Raw genomic sequence first — 18,389 nt, 5'->3', positions numbered from 1 at the left:
TGTGTGTTTCTTTGGGGTGGGGAGGAGGGATGAGCAAATACTCGTGCTTTAGCTACACCTGGAGTAATGGCCAGTTTGGGAACCTCCTTAGCTTTGAAGGTGGCAGAAGAAAAAAGAAGAAAACATAGCAGTGTCCCCTGAGCTGGAGTGTTTATGTGAGTGAGGGTAGCCACTGGCATGCAACCCTTATAGGGTCAGTTGGGGGGGATTGCCCACCTTTGGCTCTTGATGCTCACAGTGAGGAGACCTTTTGGCTGGGAGTATCTTCTGCCTTCTGATGAAGGAAAAGTGCTGCAAAGTTCCCATTCATTTCAGCAGGCACTTACTTAAGGGCACTCCTTAAAATACATTGTGCCCAGAGATCTTGATCAGGGACAATTGGACGGAGTTAATGGTGGCACTCTAATTAGCTTTCATGTGTTTGACTTTTAGCACTTCCCCCTGAAACATTTCTGGCAGTGGAGCCCCACCATCTCCTCCCCCAGTGTTCCCAAACAACTGGTAATACTCTATTTCGCCTTGCCAACAGAGCCAGAAAAACAGGTTTCACAGGTTGGTGTAGGCAGTGAATGAACTATGGTAGTAAAAGTTACTGGTAGAGATTTTACTTGATCTGGACCAGGATGAGGCCATGCTCTGTTAAGGATCAACTGTGTATTTTGGTGTTGTTGTGAGACCTGATACAGCTCCTGAAAACAGGTAGCAGCCAAGACAAGTGCCTTTTAGCAGCATAACTGTTTTGCCACTAATGATACAAACAGTGGTAACCTCAGGGCTGGATGACTGATTACAGTGTGTTGTATGTGGGGGGAAACTGTCTGGAAATCTTTGTTAGTTCAGAATGCAATTGCTTGTTTAATCACATGAGCAGCCAGACAGAAATTCAAAAGAATGATAAAAACTGCTTTTTTTGAGTTCTTGTGGCATGCAATAAAAGTTTGTGGACACTTTGCTGCAGTTTTACACAAGACTTTAGGCTGCCAGCCTGAGCTGCCTTGCTCCATAGCTGGAAAACAGGGAGCTGAATCCCCTCCCCTGGCAAATGCAGAAGTGGTAGGTTAAGTCCAGCAAGCCAAAGAGGACAAAGGTATCAGTCTCTCTTCTCCCCCCCCCCCCCAACAATAAAAAATGGGAATATTTTACCTTATTGCTACAATTGTAAACACCAATGAGATTATATTATGCTGGCAGATTACATAAACTTGGCAAAATGGTGAAGGAGCCAGCATGGGGACAAGACCAGCTCTACAAAACACTTAATTAAATATGTGATTGCATTAAGCATCAGAGTGCCCTACAGGAAGGAAGGCGAGCTCTGCTCTGCTTTGATGGTTTTCTTTTTCTCCCTCCGAAAATCTTAGTCCATAAAAAGCACTAAAGAGCATTTACGTCATTCTGGCAAAGAAACAGGATTTTTATTTATCCATTCTTAGACACAGGCACTGCACCGCCACCCAAATATTCATGGGCCCAGGTTGTTAGCATCCAAAGGTTTTCCACTGGGTGTTCAAGAAACCTGAACTTCTCATATATAAGCAAGGGCGCTGAGAACTCCTGAGGATTAGCTTGAGAGAGTTCTTACCCAGCTAAGCAGCCAATAGTCTCAGTTCCATGCCTAGATCCCATTTTCAGTTTTTCTCACTCACCTGGCCATTGGAATCCACTGTTTTCACTTCTCCAGCAGAACCGACAACAACACATCAAAAATTTCTTCCAGATTCCATGGAATTATACAGTTCCAACCATATGTATCCCTTTCTTTCTGGTCCTGCTGGATCCTTATCAAGCAGCAAATCTCTGCTGGATTAGTTTGTATCTAAGCAGTTCTGGTTCGGAAACAGACGGCTGCAGCCTTGTTGCAGCTTGTACAAAGTCCTCCATGGTTAGAGTTAGGTCTGAGGTTTCTGTGTCTAGCCCTGGAGAAAAAGAGTGAAATAGTTGCCAAAAAAGTTACTCATTTTAGACATGTCAGATGCTGCACACCCACAAACTGTTCCTGGGTATGCAAAAACTTCTACAAGTGCAAAGAGAAACTCGGACAACTATGAATAGTGCTCCAAAGTGCAAAACTTTCCCTAAGAGTATTCACAGTGCACTGATTCTTTGCACTGGACAACATCTCATTTCCACAACGTTTTACCAAACGACAGAATCCTAACAGCTGAATCAAGACCCGCTTATGCTAGTCTCTCATAGATATGCGTTTAACAGGTTCCCACCTCATGCAAAGTCAGTTCAGTTCAATCCAGTTAGGACAATTAGACCCCCACAAGTAACTCAACCTATTTTCCAAAGAATGCCTCAAGAACAGACCCAAGGGTGGCACAGGTAGCAGCAATACAGAAAATTCTGAGAGACATATTACAGGGGTAATAATATATTCCACCCTCAGGTCTGAAATTACACCGAGGCCAGAAAAAAGGAGCTTTTCTATATATCATTCCCATAAAAGGAGCCCAAGAACAAAGGAATATTTTACCCTTCCAGTTAATGCCTGCTAATTCCTCTCAGTTACACCCCCCCCCGTCTGCCAAGTGTCTCAGAGGCTTGAGACCAATCTGATTTTCTCCTCCACTATTTAGAACTGATCTTTGCTTATTGATATGCAAGTCCAAACAGAAGGACGTAAAGCAGTAATAGTTTTGCCAAACACTTGATCAAACGTTTATTTAAAATATTTGTATTCTGCCTTTCTATCCCATCACTGGAGATGGATGGACACAGTAAAGAGTTCAGTTACCTTGTTCACGGAATTAGCTTCAAAGAAACAATGGCCCATGAAGAACATTTTTCTCTTTCCAGAGCCTGTCCATCATCCTGTCTTAACTGCCTGCTGTGCATTTTTCTTAGTAGATTTGAATCTAGCTGAGCTATGCCAGTTCCTTACCTTCCTCTATCCACGCCACTTTTCTTTTGATAGCAGACATCATGGCATCTGAGCAGAGTGCATATATGTCTGCTCCCGTTAGCTGTACGGGACACTTGTCAAGGATACCAAGGAGACTGACGGAAGGATCCAGCTTAAACCTACCAAGGAAGAATATATCCAAGGCTTAGTATCAAAGAAATATTGTTGTTAGACTGCAGCCCGTCTGAGAGCTGTGGACAGAAAGGAATAACCCTAAATCCCAGGTTCAAATGAGTGTGATCATAGAAATGTAGAGTTGGAAGGCACTCCGAGGATCATCTAGTTCAGGGTTTCCCAAACTCGGATCTCTAGCAGTTTTTGGACTGCAACTCCCATCATCCCTAGCTAGCAGGACCAGTGGTCAGGGATAATGGGAACTGTGGTCCAAAAACAACTAGAGAGCCAAGTTTGGGAAATCCTGATCTAGTCTGACTCCCTGCAATTCAGGATCATGCAGCTGTCCCAAACGGGGTTCAAACCTGCAACCTTAGCATTATCAGCACCATGCTCTAGCCAACTGAGCTATCCAGGCCTAATGTGGCAAACACCAAATGAGAATTATCGGTCTCACAATAGCACACACCTCTCTTGGGAAGATTTGCAGCCAATTTAACATTCACAGCTTTCTAAGATCAAAAACTTCATAGTGCAAGGTTGTCTGCTCTACTTTTCTTTTAACAAAAGCAGCAAAAGGAGGTGCTGATGCAGTGGGCTAAGCTATCAAGCCCAAATCAGCAGAGGCTGTTAATCCAGTTTTAACTTATACTGCAGTTCAGCTGTTTTCACCACTCCATAAAGAGTATAAGACAACCCTGCCGGATCAAGCCAAAGGCCCATCCCATTCTCACAATGGCCACCTAGATGCCTATGAAAAGCCTGCAGATCAGGACCTAAACACAGAATCTTTTAATTCCCAGCAACTGGTATGCAGAGGCATGATGCTTCCAACAGTGCGGGTAGAACATAGCCTTATCCTTCATGCATTTGTTACAGTAAATTGGTTTGCTTAAAACCAAATCAAATAAGCTCCGTGCTCAAGAGTAGAAGGGACTGCACAAGGACAGCACTTATTCACAATTTTGCAGCCCATGATGTGAAAGATCTTCTGAATGCAAACCAGCAAGTTGCAGTTGTACTTAGCTGCTTGTAGGAGTGGAGGTACCACTTTGCACAGACTTCTCTTCCCCTGCGGAGTGAACAGCTATATACAAGGAATACTAAGGCCATGAAATATTGGGAATCACAGGGCTTTCGCTTTGTCACTACTTTTATTTTATGGTAGGCACTCACTTTCTGGTGATAGCATTTAGTACTTGCAGCTGAGAGTCTCGGTCTTCATTTATACCCACATAGACCAATTTATCAAATCTGTCAGGGAAACAGACAATAAAGAGACAAAGTGCAGTTGTCCAACATACATACATGCTATTCAGAAAACACACACAACCCCAAGAAGATCTGAGAACAGACTTCTATTGTTAGGCTGTGGAGCTTTTAATTCAATATAGCAAACATTTTCCAAGTAGCTCCACTCACAGTGTGCAAAGAAATGAGAAGAAAAAAGTGCAACCTTCAAGAAAGCCTGCACCTGGCTCTGTGCATAACTGATACCTTCTACAATGAAGATGGGGGCTATTTTGACTGTGGCACTTGCCTAGGGCCCACAGGGGAAGTCTTATTCATTTTCCATAGAAGTTAAAGGGGCCCTTTTTGGTAGCCTGCCGTGTCCCATGATTTCCACCTGTTTTTAGAATGATGTTGGTACTTTAAAACGTTAGCAAATTTTATTAAGTTGTCTGCCAAGACCTCCAGCAATTTTCAAGTGGTCTACGGGGGGGAAAACCTTTGAAAACTATTGCGCTAAATTAGAGCAAATGAATGCATCCAGCACCAAACAGGCAAGGGAGAAGCAACAAATTGTCTTGTTATTTTTCATGGGAAAGCACTTCAAGACCTCACTTTGGACAGAGGATTGGTCTGCCAAAAATGCAACACAAACAGAACAGAAGGGGCAGGGAACCTCTCTTAGTGCTTTACATCTTAGCTTGCTTTAAAATACATGGAACAAGTGAGGGAGTGGGGAGTTAGGATACTACACTAATCTAACTTTGTCCTTGTCTCTACTGTAACTAAGTGACGGTTCATACAAATGAAGTAATCACATCTTTTGTTTCCCTGTCTATATTTTAGATTTTAAGAGCCAGGGATCTGTTATACCTGTTCTTTGTAAAGTGCCACGTATATACATGTGCTGTGTGTGTGTGTGTGTGTGTGTGTGTGTGTGTGTGTGTGTAAAACCAATAATAGTGAGAATCATACCTGCCTGGCCGGAGCAATGCTGAATCTAGAAGATCAGGTCTGTTTGTAGCTCCAATAACGAAGACATCTCGAGAAGAATGAAGTCCATCAAGTTCTGCTAGTAGCTGAGAGACCACTCTACCAAGGGGAAAAAGAAAACATTTTTAAATGCCACAAATCCTAGTGCAGCCATTGAGCAAGTCAACTCATTACTCCAAACAGTACATACACATCAGATAGGTATGACCAAGCTAAGCTCAAAAGTATTACTGTACTAGTTGCTATATACCACTGAGAGAAAAACTACTTGCCTTGAACGAAACAGTTCTTAACAGACAAGGTAGGGCAAAGGGGATGTACAAGCAAGTCACTAACTTTGCAGAGCGAAGTAAGAATCAAAAATAGAACTTTTCTTCTCACAGCAAGAGCATCGCGTCTTGGAAGACTGGCAAAATCCAATCTTCCTATATTTCTCTAGAACTGTAAGGTCCTGCTTCTCACAAGAGGCAGACATCGATTCTAGGAATCTTAAAGATTCACCCTGCTTTACAAATTTCTCATCTGACCACTGCCGTATTCTTCTCGTTCAAGCACCGAGTTATATTCTGCTTCACGTGACAGAACAAACCAACATTTGGTTAGTGCTATAGCTGTACTGGATATTTTTATTATTTTGTGTTATATACTGCTTAACACCATAGTCTCTAAGTGGTCTACAATAAGGTTGCAAAAGATATAAAAAGATAAAATCAGTTTAAATTAACCATTAAAAATAAGAAAACTTAAATGCAAGCAGATATAAAAAAGGTCTACACCAATTGCCGGAAGTTCATCTGGGAGGAAATCTATCTGATCTCAGCCGGGAGTGAGTTTTGACAGAAATGGGCCCACAATACTGAACACCTGGCAGGTATGAGCCATGCATCTAAGTCATGGGGACAGACTGGGCAGGGATAGAAGGAATCAGGTGGTGCTCATGGTATCCTAGACACCAGTTGTTGCGGGCCTTCCATATGAATATAAAAACTTGGCCCAATGGCATAAGGGCAGCTAGTGCAAGCTTTGAAGCACCAAATGCCTAGGCAGGTATTAGGCATCAAATACCCAGGGCAGTTGATATGCCTGTGAAGGCAGTTTTTAGCTGGGATCCAGAGATGAAGTCATATTTTGCTAGTGCTTTATATATATATATAGAGAGAGAGAGACATTTTGTTGAAGTTAACCTTGGTTACAGGATCTGCTTTTTGTTCTATTACATCAAAATACAAAAAGATTGCTGCATTAACATTAGCGGCTGCCTTGAATGCCCCACATAGAAAGGTGGGATATTAAGATTTTCGATAAAATTTATTTTCACCTTTTCTATCTTCTAGAACTAAGCCCCAATGCAGAAAAAAATAGGATCATCAAAGCTAAGGTTCAGGGACCAAAGACAACCTGTTTGCCATCAGGGAGTGGGGCACCCCAGCCTTTATAGTGTTTATACATTTGACAGTGGGAGTCCAGGTTTTATGGAACACATCCAGATACCTCCGGCCTGCCTGGATCATTATGCCAAGCATGGATAAAGAAAAAAAAAATCAAGAGTTTGCACAGAGTTTGCCACAGCAGGATGCTTATGCTTCAGCATTCCTTAACAGCAGCTGACACGTGGCACTCACCGGTCCATTACACCACCGGAGTCTCCACTCCGCCCACGATTGGGTGCCAAGGAATCAAGTTCATCAAAAAAGATAATGCAGGGAGCAGCTGCCCTGGCTCTAGCAAACACTGATGAGAGAGAGAGAGGGAGGGAAAGAAATTAATGTGCATCTTGCAGAGTCGCGCTAAAGCCAGCAGCATACATAATGCATTCCTCTGCTGCACGTTGGAGCTCCACACTAACCTTCACGCACATTCTCTTCACTCTGCCCAACGTACATGTTGATGAGCTCTGGGCCCTTCACACTGAGAAAGAGAAAAGACAGGGCTGGTTATCCCGAGCTCTGCGCCCCAAGGCTCCCCTTATCCCTTTCTGCCACAATGCCCACCTGAGGAAAGTCATGGTGCATTCAGTTGCCACAGCTTTTGCTAGCAACGTTTTCCCTGTTCCGGGAGGGCCATAGAGCAGAAGACCAGAGCGGCGAAGACCTAAAGATAGTAGCTCTGGGTGTTCTAGAGGAAGCTGAATGGTGTCCAAGATCTCCTTCTTCACTTCCTGGAGCCCACCAACATCTTGCCAGAAGACAGAAGGTATCTGCGGCGACAGGACAACCTTGCACCTCTTGCCAAGTCTACAACCCTTTTCATAAACCAAGACTTGCACTTTTTTCTTTTTACGGTGCTCTCAAGATACAGTCCCATAAACCCTTTGAGACCACAACACTCCCCTCTGCACCATCCAGCGACTGCCACCGCTCTCACAGCATCCTCCTCCTGCTCCAAGGGGCAAGTGAAGACTGGTCTCATCTGGAATCATCCATGTTGCACCCTTAACTGCACTTTAGCTACCTTTAGTAGCTCTTCTCCCTTACGTACTCACTTACACCTTAATATCAAAAGGTGAAGCCCTGCTGCTTATTTCATGTATTGACAATGCATTATTAATTCATTTATATAACACCAAATCATAGGTAAAGGATGAAGAGGGAGAGGGAGGCTTACAGTTCTGATTGGAATTTTTCAAACACTTTCTGGCTCATAAAGTTGCTACTTTACAACGGACTCAATCACAAAAAATAGATTTCAGTGTACATGGACCAAATGTCCTTGTCTATATCTGGAAACTGTTGTCTATGTTCAAACTGTTGCATGTTCAAAGATCAAAAACACAGTAAGGTTCCAAGTCCACAGTGCAACTGTTGGCAGAGAGCTGCCTTTCCAGTGTTGTAGAATTAGATTTTCTCAGTTATGAGGGCTTGCAAGACTCATTTATGTTGCCCATTCATTAGCTCCAACAATATCAGAATGAAAAATGGGATTATGTGGATTTCCTTGAGCCTTAAAGTGGTTCAAGGTTGAATACCAATTAATGTGTTCCACAACCCCTGTCCAAAAAGGAAGCAGAAGATTGCTGTATTTTAATATAGTAAGATCTGCATGATTACACAGCTTTCCCCAGTTAATAGTACTACTACTAGTGGTAATGTTCCTTCCCAAGGACACCAACATTTTAGACACCATCTCTCTGGAATTTCCTACTGGGGGGCGACTCAATTTGGCCCTGCAATTGTTAGTGAAAGGAGAGAAGTTTTGGGTTTTTTACATTGGAAAATTTACAGATTACTACAAATTTATTTTGTCTAAGCTTTGATAAGCATTGCTCCCTCCCTACTTCTTTATAATGTTTTTAACATTTATGACTGGATATTCTATTGATTTTAAACTAATGTACACCCTCGATTGTGATTATGACTGAAATCTTATGAATAAAATTTGTGAAAGATCGCGTAAGCACTGAGCTATCTAGTTAGTATGGTTTAGTCATTGGAGCAAGACGCGATGATGACATTCTCCACTTAATTGTAGCAGAGAGTTGCATGAGAACTCAGAGGGTGGTTTGTGGGTTTTTAAAAATCAAGCTTCTCATTAGTCATACCTTTGGAGCTCCTATTGCTTGCGAATGAGCATCATGCAGCTTATCCAGTGCAACACCAAAATCTTCTGCTAGAAGAGGGAAGCCTGCAGCACAAAAATCATGCTCTTCCTCCTCACTCAGTCCCCCCAGGAAGCTGGCAAAGTGGAAACAGAAACAGCAAACTGTTTTCTGCAATTTTGATAATAATAAAAAGTTAATTGGACCACAGGTCTCCAAATTACAGGGCTGAGCTAGGTGCTGATGTGCCAAAGACAGGTGCCCTCAATTTTGATCATTTGCAGGGCACACCAACCAGCTGCACCACAAAGGTGTTTGAGAACCTTGACAATCAGGTTCTGCTGTACTGCAGAAATGAAATAATCACTGAGAAATCAGGCACAAAGTCAAATGTGCATCTGAGCAGGATGTTATCACTCTACACTATACTGCTCTCAGATGAGCTTTGATGACTAAGGCTCAATCAGGCCTTAAGAGCGAGAGCAAAGTAGCTTCATTTCCCCTTCACTGACATTGCCTTGCAGCCCAATCTGACTGGCTCAGATACCATCAGGGATAGTATAGTGAAAAAGAATTAAGTTGCCCTATTTAGGCTGAGAAATTGCTCCAAAGCGGCAGTAGGCGAAGGAACTATGGTTGGAAGAAGGGAAGAGAAACAGTGCAAAAACAGAAAAATAGAAGGTTCCTGTGGGGTGAGGATTCTCTATCCCAGCATACTTTCACCAAAAAGTCTTAGAGTCACTGGGGCTTTATCAAATGCTGCCACAGTAGGTTTCCAAAAACAAATCTTTTCAGTCATTTTACTAAGCCACCACCCCAAGGACACAAGCATACTGGAGAGGGTGGACTCTTTGTACTTGCTCCTTGTGCTATTCCCTCCTGACTCCTGGCACTTCAGGTCACAAACTGGCATGCCTCCCTTATCCCATCCACAGTTAGGAAACCTAAATTTCATCTTCCAAAATGTATAAAACATTTGCAGCGATCACCTGAAGGCTTACAAATCACCAAAAAGTCTCCTCCAGTACCTTGAATTCTGGATCCTTGCACAGGCTGCGCGGCTGCTGTGGGAGAGCAAAGTGCAGAAGTCTCCCAGAACAAAGCCCTGCAAACATGGAACAAGATGCTAGTAGTGGAGCAATTCCCAAGGCAAGCAGAGAAAGCATTCTGAAATAAGACCCCTTAAGGATAAGGATGAAGAGGTTTAATTCTCTATACAGAAAAATCTGGGGAAATCCTCCTGTACCCATTCCCTCAAGCTATGTGAGCACACCACTGAAGTAATGGAGAATGCTACTGAAGGGTTTATACTGGTTTGCAAGGGCCTCCAAGCCCTCCTAGTGAAGGCAACCAAGATACCTATATTTGTGTAATACTGGCTATAAATAGGCCAGAACTCAACTCAACTGAACTCCATTAGCTACATGAGCTTGACCACATTCCCAGTTTACATACTGTAGATAATTCTTTTTGATAAGACTTTTCCAGGGATTCTGACTTGGGGCCTAAAGTAGTGAGATCCAGCACTCTGCATTCCTATTTGGGTCATGCTGCTTGGATAAAAAAGACGCAGTTCCTGGGAAGGGCTGCAGCTCAGTGGCAGAGCATTGGCTTTGCATAAGGGTTCAATCCCCAATGTCTCTAGCTAGGGCAGGGAGAGGCCCTGGTCTGGAACCATAGAGAGCTGCTGCCAGACAGACAACACTGGGCTAAAAGGGACCAATGGCCTGGTTGGTCTTTCCTACTGCAAGGTGATCCTTCAGCACAAGAAGGAATCACACCCTGTGGCAACTAAGCTCCCCTTGTAACATCGACTAGGCTGTCCTGCCGTTTGGGATGCAACTCACCGCGCTTTGCCGGGCTAGCTTGGTCAGGCTCACTTCTTTTCCCAAAGGCAAGCCCTCTGTCAGCATGCTTAGAATGGCCTTCCTCTGCTCCTCAGACGGTGCTTCGATTTTCAGGTCATGAAGGAAAGCCGTCTGCAAGTCCGTAGGGACATTCCCAAGCCTGGTCGTTGTTCCTACTACCAGGACAGGATAACTAGTGAGAAAACACACAGATGAGCCATGAATACTTCAGCCAGGGTTGAGAACACAATGCTGGATCCAGCAGGGCTCTTCTTAAGTGCTTATGTGAAAATCGCAGTTAGAATATAAAGAAGGCCCCACCCTATATTGATAACACACCGTGTTTTTTAGAGCAGTGATCCAAAATTTCAGTATCACACAGTCAGAGAAGAACTACTGTTTGTAGAAACAGGCACACCATAGTGATAGCCATCCTTCAGAAACAAAACACCAGAAAATCCTAGTGTGACGATCCATACCTAGTACTTGCCTCTCTGTCCAGGAGAAGGTGCCGTAATGCAAGAATTACTCGGGAGTCCTCCCCAAGTCCATCACGATCTCTTCCCAGCAGCTCTATATCTTTCATTAGCAGGACACAAGGGCTATAGACCTCAGCCTGTGAGAACGCAGCATGCAGTTTTGCTTCTGTGGATCCACTGGTGTCACCACACAAACTAACACAATCCACCTACAAGAAGCCAGGGGACAAAGATATGTTGAGGACTGCATTGCAAAAATATTTGAAGAATACATGCAGGGGAAATGGCTGCAGATTCTGCTGATCTAGACTGGTTTATTCCTTGGACACATTTTTAACCTACAACCATACAATAACCTCTTTTACAACTATACATGCCCACCATTTTCCTGTAGACATCTTTAACAGGTGTGAGGATGGGAGAATTTTAGCAAGTGCAGACTATCCTATATGGGAAAGAAAACCTGCATCAGGCTTCCTCCTGTCTTGCTACTTTCAGATTGTTGCTTTCTTATGATTGGTATATAACTTCCACAAACAGTAGAGACAAACACAATTTGGTGGCCTCTCAACTGATACAACCCAGCAGTTGAAGAACAATATTACAGATAGGGGTAATTTCAATTTTATAGGGCTATAGAGACAGTGTGCTGTTGTTTTCACTATGCTAAAGCAAGAATTCAAATAAATGGAATACTTGATAAAAAATGCCTTAATAGGGAACAAAAAGCAGTGGAAGCAGCACAGAGCTACAGTGCGGTGTCATCAACTGGTGGATAAACATATCCTGATCCTCTGAAGGTGGGAGTTTCGGAAGAAGACCCAGAAGTCCAAAACTGCCTCTTATTTCAGAGATGCATGAATTTAGAAAGAAGTATCCTTTATAAGGAAATTATAAAACCCCTATTATTCCTTGTAAGCACTCCCACCAGCAGCAGCACTCTGCATTCAGGTAAGATGCCCAAGTTGCAAGGGGCAAGAGACAAATACAATTCACCCTCAGCTAAGAGGGAAAGAGGATAGATGTAGGGTGAAGAAGGAATATGCAATGCCAGAAGTTCTCTACAGAGAAACCACTTTTCTCCACTCTGCCCAAGTGGCAATTTGGGCTCACAAAAGCAAAAAGAGAACATTGCTATTTGTAAGTAGCACTGTACTCTTTCAAGGCCAATTTCCAGATGTTAAATGACATAAAAAATCAAATGGAAGGCTCAGGCAAACTACCTTGACCAAATGGAGATTGAGGCGGCTACAGGCAGCTCTGACAGCTGTCAGTTTCCCCACACCACTGGGTCCTGAAAGAAGAATGCTTCCAGCTCCATTTAATAGAGTCCCCCTAGAACACAAAAACCAGCAACTTCATTAATTAGTATTACAAAAGAAGAAAGCAAAGGAGGGAGTCTGCAGCACAACCACATAAACAAACGGGAAACCGGGCAGAGGGCCTTCTCAGTAGTGGCACCCTCTTTGTGGAACACCTTCCAGATGTCAAGGAGATAAAGAACTATACAACTTTTAGAAGACATCTGAAGGCAGCCTTGTATTGGGAAGTTTTTAATGTCTGATGCTTTATTATGTTTTAATATATGCTGTAAGCCGCCCAGAGTGGCTGGGGAAACCCAGCTAGTTGGGTAGGGTATAAATAATAAAAATAATTAATTTGTTGTTGTTGTTGTAAAAAGAATTCTTGTTGTTGTTGTTATAAACTCACAATGTGAGGGCCCAAAGGTTCAATGAGAAATTGATTTCAGGCCCCACTGTCACAGGAGCACCTTGAATGAACAACACTTAAATGTGGCACGGTCCAGAACCAGAAAAATCCTACCACCCCATAGCTAAAGTAATAATGCAGAATTCCCAAAATCTATCAGTAAATGGCAACAGCTACATGCAGCACAGACCCAGCCCTGAAAGCTATCTGCAGCAATGTATTATGTGGTAGAATTAGGTCGAGTCAGCTGACTTACCTACTGTGTAAGTGTGGCCCAAGAATATCACAAAGCTGTTTCACTATGTTGCAGAGTCCAGCAGGAGATAAACTATTCCAAAACCCATGAGCATATTGAGATGGGAAAGATGGGACAGCACTGTTTGTTGAACCAACCTACAAAAAAAAGGGAACTGAAAATTACCTGATATGAATATGTCTTCTCAAATCACTCAAATACCCTTTAGAGCAGTGATGGCCAAACTTGGCCCTCCAGCTGTTGTGGGACTACAACTCCCATCATCCCTAGTTAACAGGACCAGTGGTCAGGGATTATGGGAACTGTAGTCCCAAAATAGCTGAAGGGCCAAGTTTGGCCATCACTGCTTTAGAGCAAAGGTAGCTATTTAAATGACTGATCAGGTCCCTGGAAGTCCTACCACATTTTAATAGAAGAGAATTTTTTTTTCTGTTTTGCAGCTAAGAAAAACAAAGAGGTGTTCAAAAGTTGGGAGAAATGTGTTCCACTTCAACATTACATCTCTCTCTGAATTTTGTATGTAATGCCCCAATCATTATTTATATTTTTATATTTATTATACTCAAGAGCTCTAATGTCAGCACTAGAATATGCTATTTACCTAAAACACTTTTTATACCTTACCAGAAATAAAGACGTGTTCTGGGTGTCAGCCAGGTACCCCAGGCTCTGCTCTTTTTCATCTGCTGCTACTATCTTTTTTACCTTGAAGTAGAGGTCTGGCCATCTGAATGAAGAGCAAATAGGCTAAAATTCCAGTACCAAATGCATTGGTTAAAGGAGGAATCAACAGAAAATAACTGGAGTATTTCTATGAAAAAATATACTTTGGAAAAGCACAAGCTTTAGGTAGTTCTATGGATTTTTTCCTCAATTGCTATTTTTCTCCCAAAACATCAGCATTTACCATTTCCTGAAATTAAAGAACAGCCCCTAACATCACAGGACTTCCTTAGGTATAAAGCCACAATCTGCAAGACTATAATAATGGTACCATCAATCTAGGGTAAACAAGCTTCTGATTTTCCAGGGCAGCTCTCCCTAGGCATTTAACCCAAACCAATAGAGACTACCTCAATCAAATTTTTTAGTAAGCAGATTGATAACTGCAAAATGACAGAACAGTTAGCTTTAACAAAATGGAAAACATACCTAGAGAACTTATCTGAATTTCCTTCTAAGAACTCAGGATGCCCGACTGTTGGAATACACAGAATATCTTCCTCCTGGACTAGCCTGCAACAAAACAGTCATGGTGATACAAGTGTTATTCAACTAATGGAAGGGAGAAAAAACTGTGTGACAATGCAATGGTCTGAAAAGAAGCAAGGGAGGCCATCAGAAATATTTCAAGTGTGTAATATCCTGCAGCAGATATGTGGTCTAACTAGCAATTTTAATTTTTGTCCTGAACAGAAAGTGCTGAATGAACTTGTACGCCTCAAAAACAGGCCTCTTCACTGTACTGCCAGCATTTGGTGTGAAAAAGGAATCACCAGAAGGAGAAACCTTTCTGCATAAACACAGTAATATATAACTTGCCTGTTAAAATCATATTTAAATCAATTTGTTACAAAGCATACAGAAAAAGTGAGGGGGGATGAAACATACTGGGGGGATGTAACCTTAAGATAGCATTTGTTACTTATATTATTTTTGTTTATAAAGACATCTATACTGCTTTTTGGGACAATTGTCTTACAAACCAATTCACAATAAAATAATACATTAAAAAAATCAGTAAAATATTACAATAAAACTATAAAATTTCATTAGATTCATTGAATAAAGAAAACTAAAATTAACATTGAACAAATAGCTGATAATTTAGCCCAACATCACATTTCATTCTCCCAAGGCCATTCCTCTAAAGAGGGTGTCTATAAAGCATGTTTAAAAGAGATCAGATTCTGAGCTTGCTTAATTTTCACTGGAAATATGTTCTATGAGTTCCTTTGCATTAACCTGCGTTCAGTGCAGATCTTGGATCACAACTCTCAGCTGTGATTAGCACCACTAGCCACTGAATAAGAAAGGAAAGTTGAGGAGGTTGGACTAGATCCCTTCCAACTCTACAATTCTATGATTCTGTGAAATGACTGAGAAATGTACTTGGCATACAGACCCCACAGGCTTAAGATCACAATGCTACTGCAAAAGTTTTTAAGAGTTCTCTCAGCTGGCACAACCAATATATTTCACTGATTTAAAACAGGTATTCTAAAAATTTCCAGAATCAATATTTTACTTGTCCACTTATAAATGTTTAAAATGCCTAAGCAAGCTTCTCAAATGTGACACATGGGCAACAAGCCCATGTCCTGCTAATTGTGTGCTCATGCAGTAAATAAGAAGCACAGTAACAAGATTATCCCTTGATCTCATAAAGAGGGGTGCAGAGGTTAAGTTATTGTCTTTACTGAAACGCTAACCTGGGAGTTTGAAAGTGTTGGTAGAGAATTTGGTCATATACTCCTGTGATGCTGTAGGCTGGTGAGGACACAATCTCTATGTGTAGCTCCTTGGCAAAGGGTGGCACAGATAGCAAGGACCGACTTCCTTTTAACTCCTGCGCACCAGCAGCTTCCCCATATCTCTACGGAGGACAAACAACCCTATTCCATTTTAATTCCACTACACAAAATTAACAACTAGAAGATTAGGACAGAACAATCTTTTTAACTGCAGTAACCTTTGAGTACCAGGCCTAATTTTTCCCATCCCATAATAGGTTAGCAAAAACCCAATTTTCCAGTCACAAAGGTGTTTTAAACCTTTTAATTTCATTATCCCCGCTTTAACATCATTGTTACAGTCTGTAATTGTTCCATTTCATTCCCCGCTAACTTCACTGCCTACATTTTCACCCTCTGCCTTACAAATCTGAGTATCTATACCTGCCAGTTTCCTGATAATGTTTAATACATGTGATTAGTTTACTCCAGTCTAGGAAAGCTTGTACCACAATAAGTTGGTTAATTTTTTAAGGTGCCACACAGCAAGATTGCTTCTTTGACACTAGACTAACTCAGTGGCAGATGTTTTCATTCATTCAGTACATATCTGCGTATGGAACAGGAGCTCCAATCTCTGTTGGTAATTCTGAATATACAACTAGGGGGTGGTAGTTTTTCCAGAAGCATTCCAGCCTGGAGTTAAGGGTGAAATTTTCAATGCATAAATCAAGTAAGAAAGGAATGATGTATCTGAAGGGGAAACACCATCTCTAAATGCAAGATAAAGCTCTATGATGTTCATAAAAGTGGAAAGAAGATAAAGATGAGGGTTTGTTACGCAATCCTGAATACAGAACTAACTTTACCCAAGCAGTCACACGCCTGTTACCTTTGGGTCTATACACTGGCATAATCACACAAGATTTTTTTAAATTGTATACAGATAGAGATCCTCCCCATGCTGCACTTCTGAAGTTCCCAAACTTCCACTTTAGAGACTCTCAGTTCATCTCTAATTGCAGAATCAAAGTCCACCACGACATCTTCACAACAACCTGTGCATGCTGTCATGACAAACTCATGATCTTGCCTTTTACTTTTAATCCTCATGGCTGTTAACAACAGTGCAAAGACCTGCAGCTTCCCTCAACCCACCCCAATATTGAAGCTAAGACCCTACTGAGCCCTAACTAGCTTATAAGTTAGCATGCTATGCTTTAAGGAGTCTTTCTGCTAAGCACATCCTTTACAATATAGGCTAGGCTCCAAAGATAACTAAAGACTCTTTACAGATGCTATAGAACTACACTACTGCTGTAATCCTGATGTGGCAACTACCTCTTCTTGCTCTATGGCATTTGACACAAAGGTATGCAACCACACTTTCCCCTTATATAACCACAACTCTATTGCAGACAAGCCCCATCGTGCTACTAGTCCAATTTCCACATACCAAACAAGCCACACCAAAGGGGATAAGATAACTTTACCCTTGCGGGGGTGGGGGGTGGCATTGGCCAGATTTACGGGCATTATTCTCCCTCCAGACAGGAGGTCTTGCATTCAGTTCCCAGATATGTGAGGTGGGCATACGTTTGGTAAAAAGTCTGTAGCCAGTAGCTTTGCCTGCTGAAACATCTGGGAGTCGCACTCAGCTGCTTGGTGACCTTGGGCTAGTCACACTTCTCTGAAGTCTCTCAGCCCCACTCACCTCACAGAGTGTTTGTTGTGGGGGAGGAAGGGAAAGGAGATTGTTAGCGGCTTTGAGACTCCTTAGGGTAGTGATAAAGCGGGATATCAAATCCAAACTCTTCTTCTTCTCTTCTTCCCAGTCCCAGCAGCCAGAACCGTGGTAGTTTGAAAGCTACCCTAAATGGTGCCAGGCGGCTTCCCACGCTCAGCACCTGTTTTCCCAGCTGGGCGCCTCACTCCGCACAGGTGGCACCCACCTGGATTTTAAGGAGCGCCCCTTCCAGAGGGTCGCAGGACAGGTTGAAGGCCAAGGTGGCGGGGAGCAGCGCCCTCTCGTGCGGAAAGGCGTCCTCCTCGGCGGCTCGGCGTCGCCTGTCCTCAGCGAGGGAGAAGTACCACCGGGGGTCGAGGGCTCGCACGGTGGCCAAGTGGCGGGAGCCGCCTTCCGGCCTCGACACGGACACCCACTCCCCGTGGAAAAGGCCCAGGCTGCGCAGGCCGCCGCGGGTCACCCACAGGGTCTCGCCGGCCTCACCTCCCCAGAGGGCTGCGTGGCCCCGCTCCGCCTTCACCAGCCGCTCCCCGCCGTGCGCCCACGCAGATACCAGCGGCGGCGGCGGCTCCCCGCTCCGGTCCCGGCTCTCCCCGCCGCCCCTCAGTTCAGTCACGGCCAAGCGGGTGCCGGCGCCCAGCAGCCCTTGCAGGGCCGGCCGGGCTTCCAGCACCAGCAGCCCCGAGCCCGGCAGCGTCTCCCCGCGCCGCACCAGGACACTGGAGCCCGAGGCGGCCGCGGGGCGCGGAGCCCGCCCCGGCCCCGCCGCCCCTAGCAACACCCAGCCTAGCAACGGCGGCCTCCTCACGGACCAGACCCGCACGCGCCTCCCCGCCGCCAGGCCCAGCTGCCTCAGGAAGGCCCGGCCCAGCCACAGCTCCGGCCCCGAGGCCGCCTCGGCCTCCAGCAGTGCCGCGCACAGCAGCACCGGCTGCGCCTCAGACCCCGCCGGGCGGACGGCCAGCACCAGAGGGCCGCCCGCCGAGGCCGCGGCCGCCACCGAGGCCCATTGCCCGTCGGCAGGGGCCACCAGCAGCCCCGCGGCCGCGGGCAGGTCCTGCGGGACGGCGTCGCCCAGGCTGCGCAGCACCGCCACCGCCATAGAGAGGCCCTCAGA

The 18,389-nt window shown here is 44.0% G+C and overlaps 1 protein-coding gene across 1 annotated transcript; it reads right to left on the bottom strand.

Annotated features, from left to right (window-relative positions):
• Positions 1–1,393: 1,393 nt before the first annotated feature.
• On the bottom strand, positions 1,394–18,389 carry PEX6 (peroxisomal biogenesis factor 6). Its single transcript, XM_083605023.1, has 17 exons — positions 17,478–18,389; positions 15,505–15,668; positions 14,225–14,308; positions 13,697–13,799; positions 13,073–13,209; positions 12,330–12,441; positions 11,107–11,315; positions 10,628–10,820; positions 9,809–9,885; positions 8,784–8,916; positions 7,237–7,442; positions 7,092–7,153; positions 6,868–6,976; positions 5,228–5,344; positions 4,199–4,276; positions 2,888–3,027; positions 1,394–1,916 (listed from the first exon to the last, which is right to left on the bottom strand). The coding sequence occupies exons 1-17, from the start codon at positions 18,372–18,374 to the stop codon at positions 1,783–1,785; spliced, it is 2,955 nt and encodes a 984-aa protein (XP_083461149.1). The 5' UTR covers positions 18,375–18,389; the 3' UTR covers positions 1,394–1,782.

Source organism: Podarcis filfolensis (assembly GCF_964270895.1).
Source record: "Podarcis filfolensis genome assembly, chromosome: 3".
In the NCBI taxonomy this organism is placed as follows: Eukaryota; Metazoa; Chordata; class Lepidosauria; order Squamata; family Lacertidae; genus Podarcis; species Podarcis filfolensis.
Note: the sequence above shows the minus strand (reverse complement) of the source record. Positions and strands in the feature narration are given on the sequence as shown.

Excerpts from the sequence above, each read along its gene's own strand:
- PEX6 (XM_083605023.1), bottom strand. The coding sequence starts at position 18,374 with ATGGCGGTGGCGGTGCTGCGCAGCCTGGGCGACGCCGTCCCGCAGGAC. Across the intron at positions 12,442-13,072 it reads GGGCCACACTTACACAGTAG|GGGGACTCTATTAAATGGAG; the intron begins GTAAGTCAGCTG and ends TTTGTGTTCTAG. Across the intron at positions 8,917-9,808 it reads GCAAGGATCCAGAATTCAAG|CTTCCTGGGGGGACTGAGTG; the intron begins GTACTGGAGGAG and ends CCACTTTGCCAG.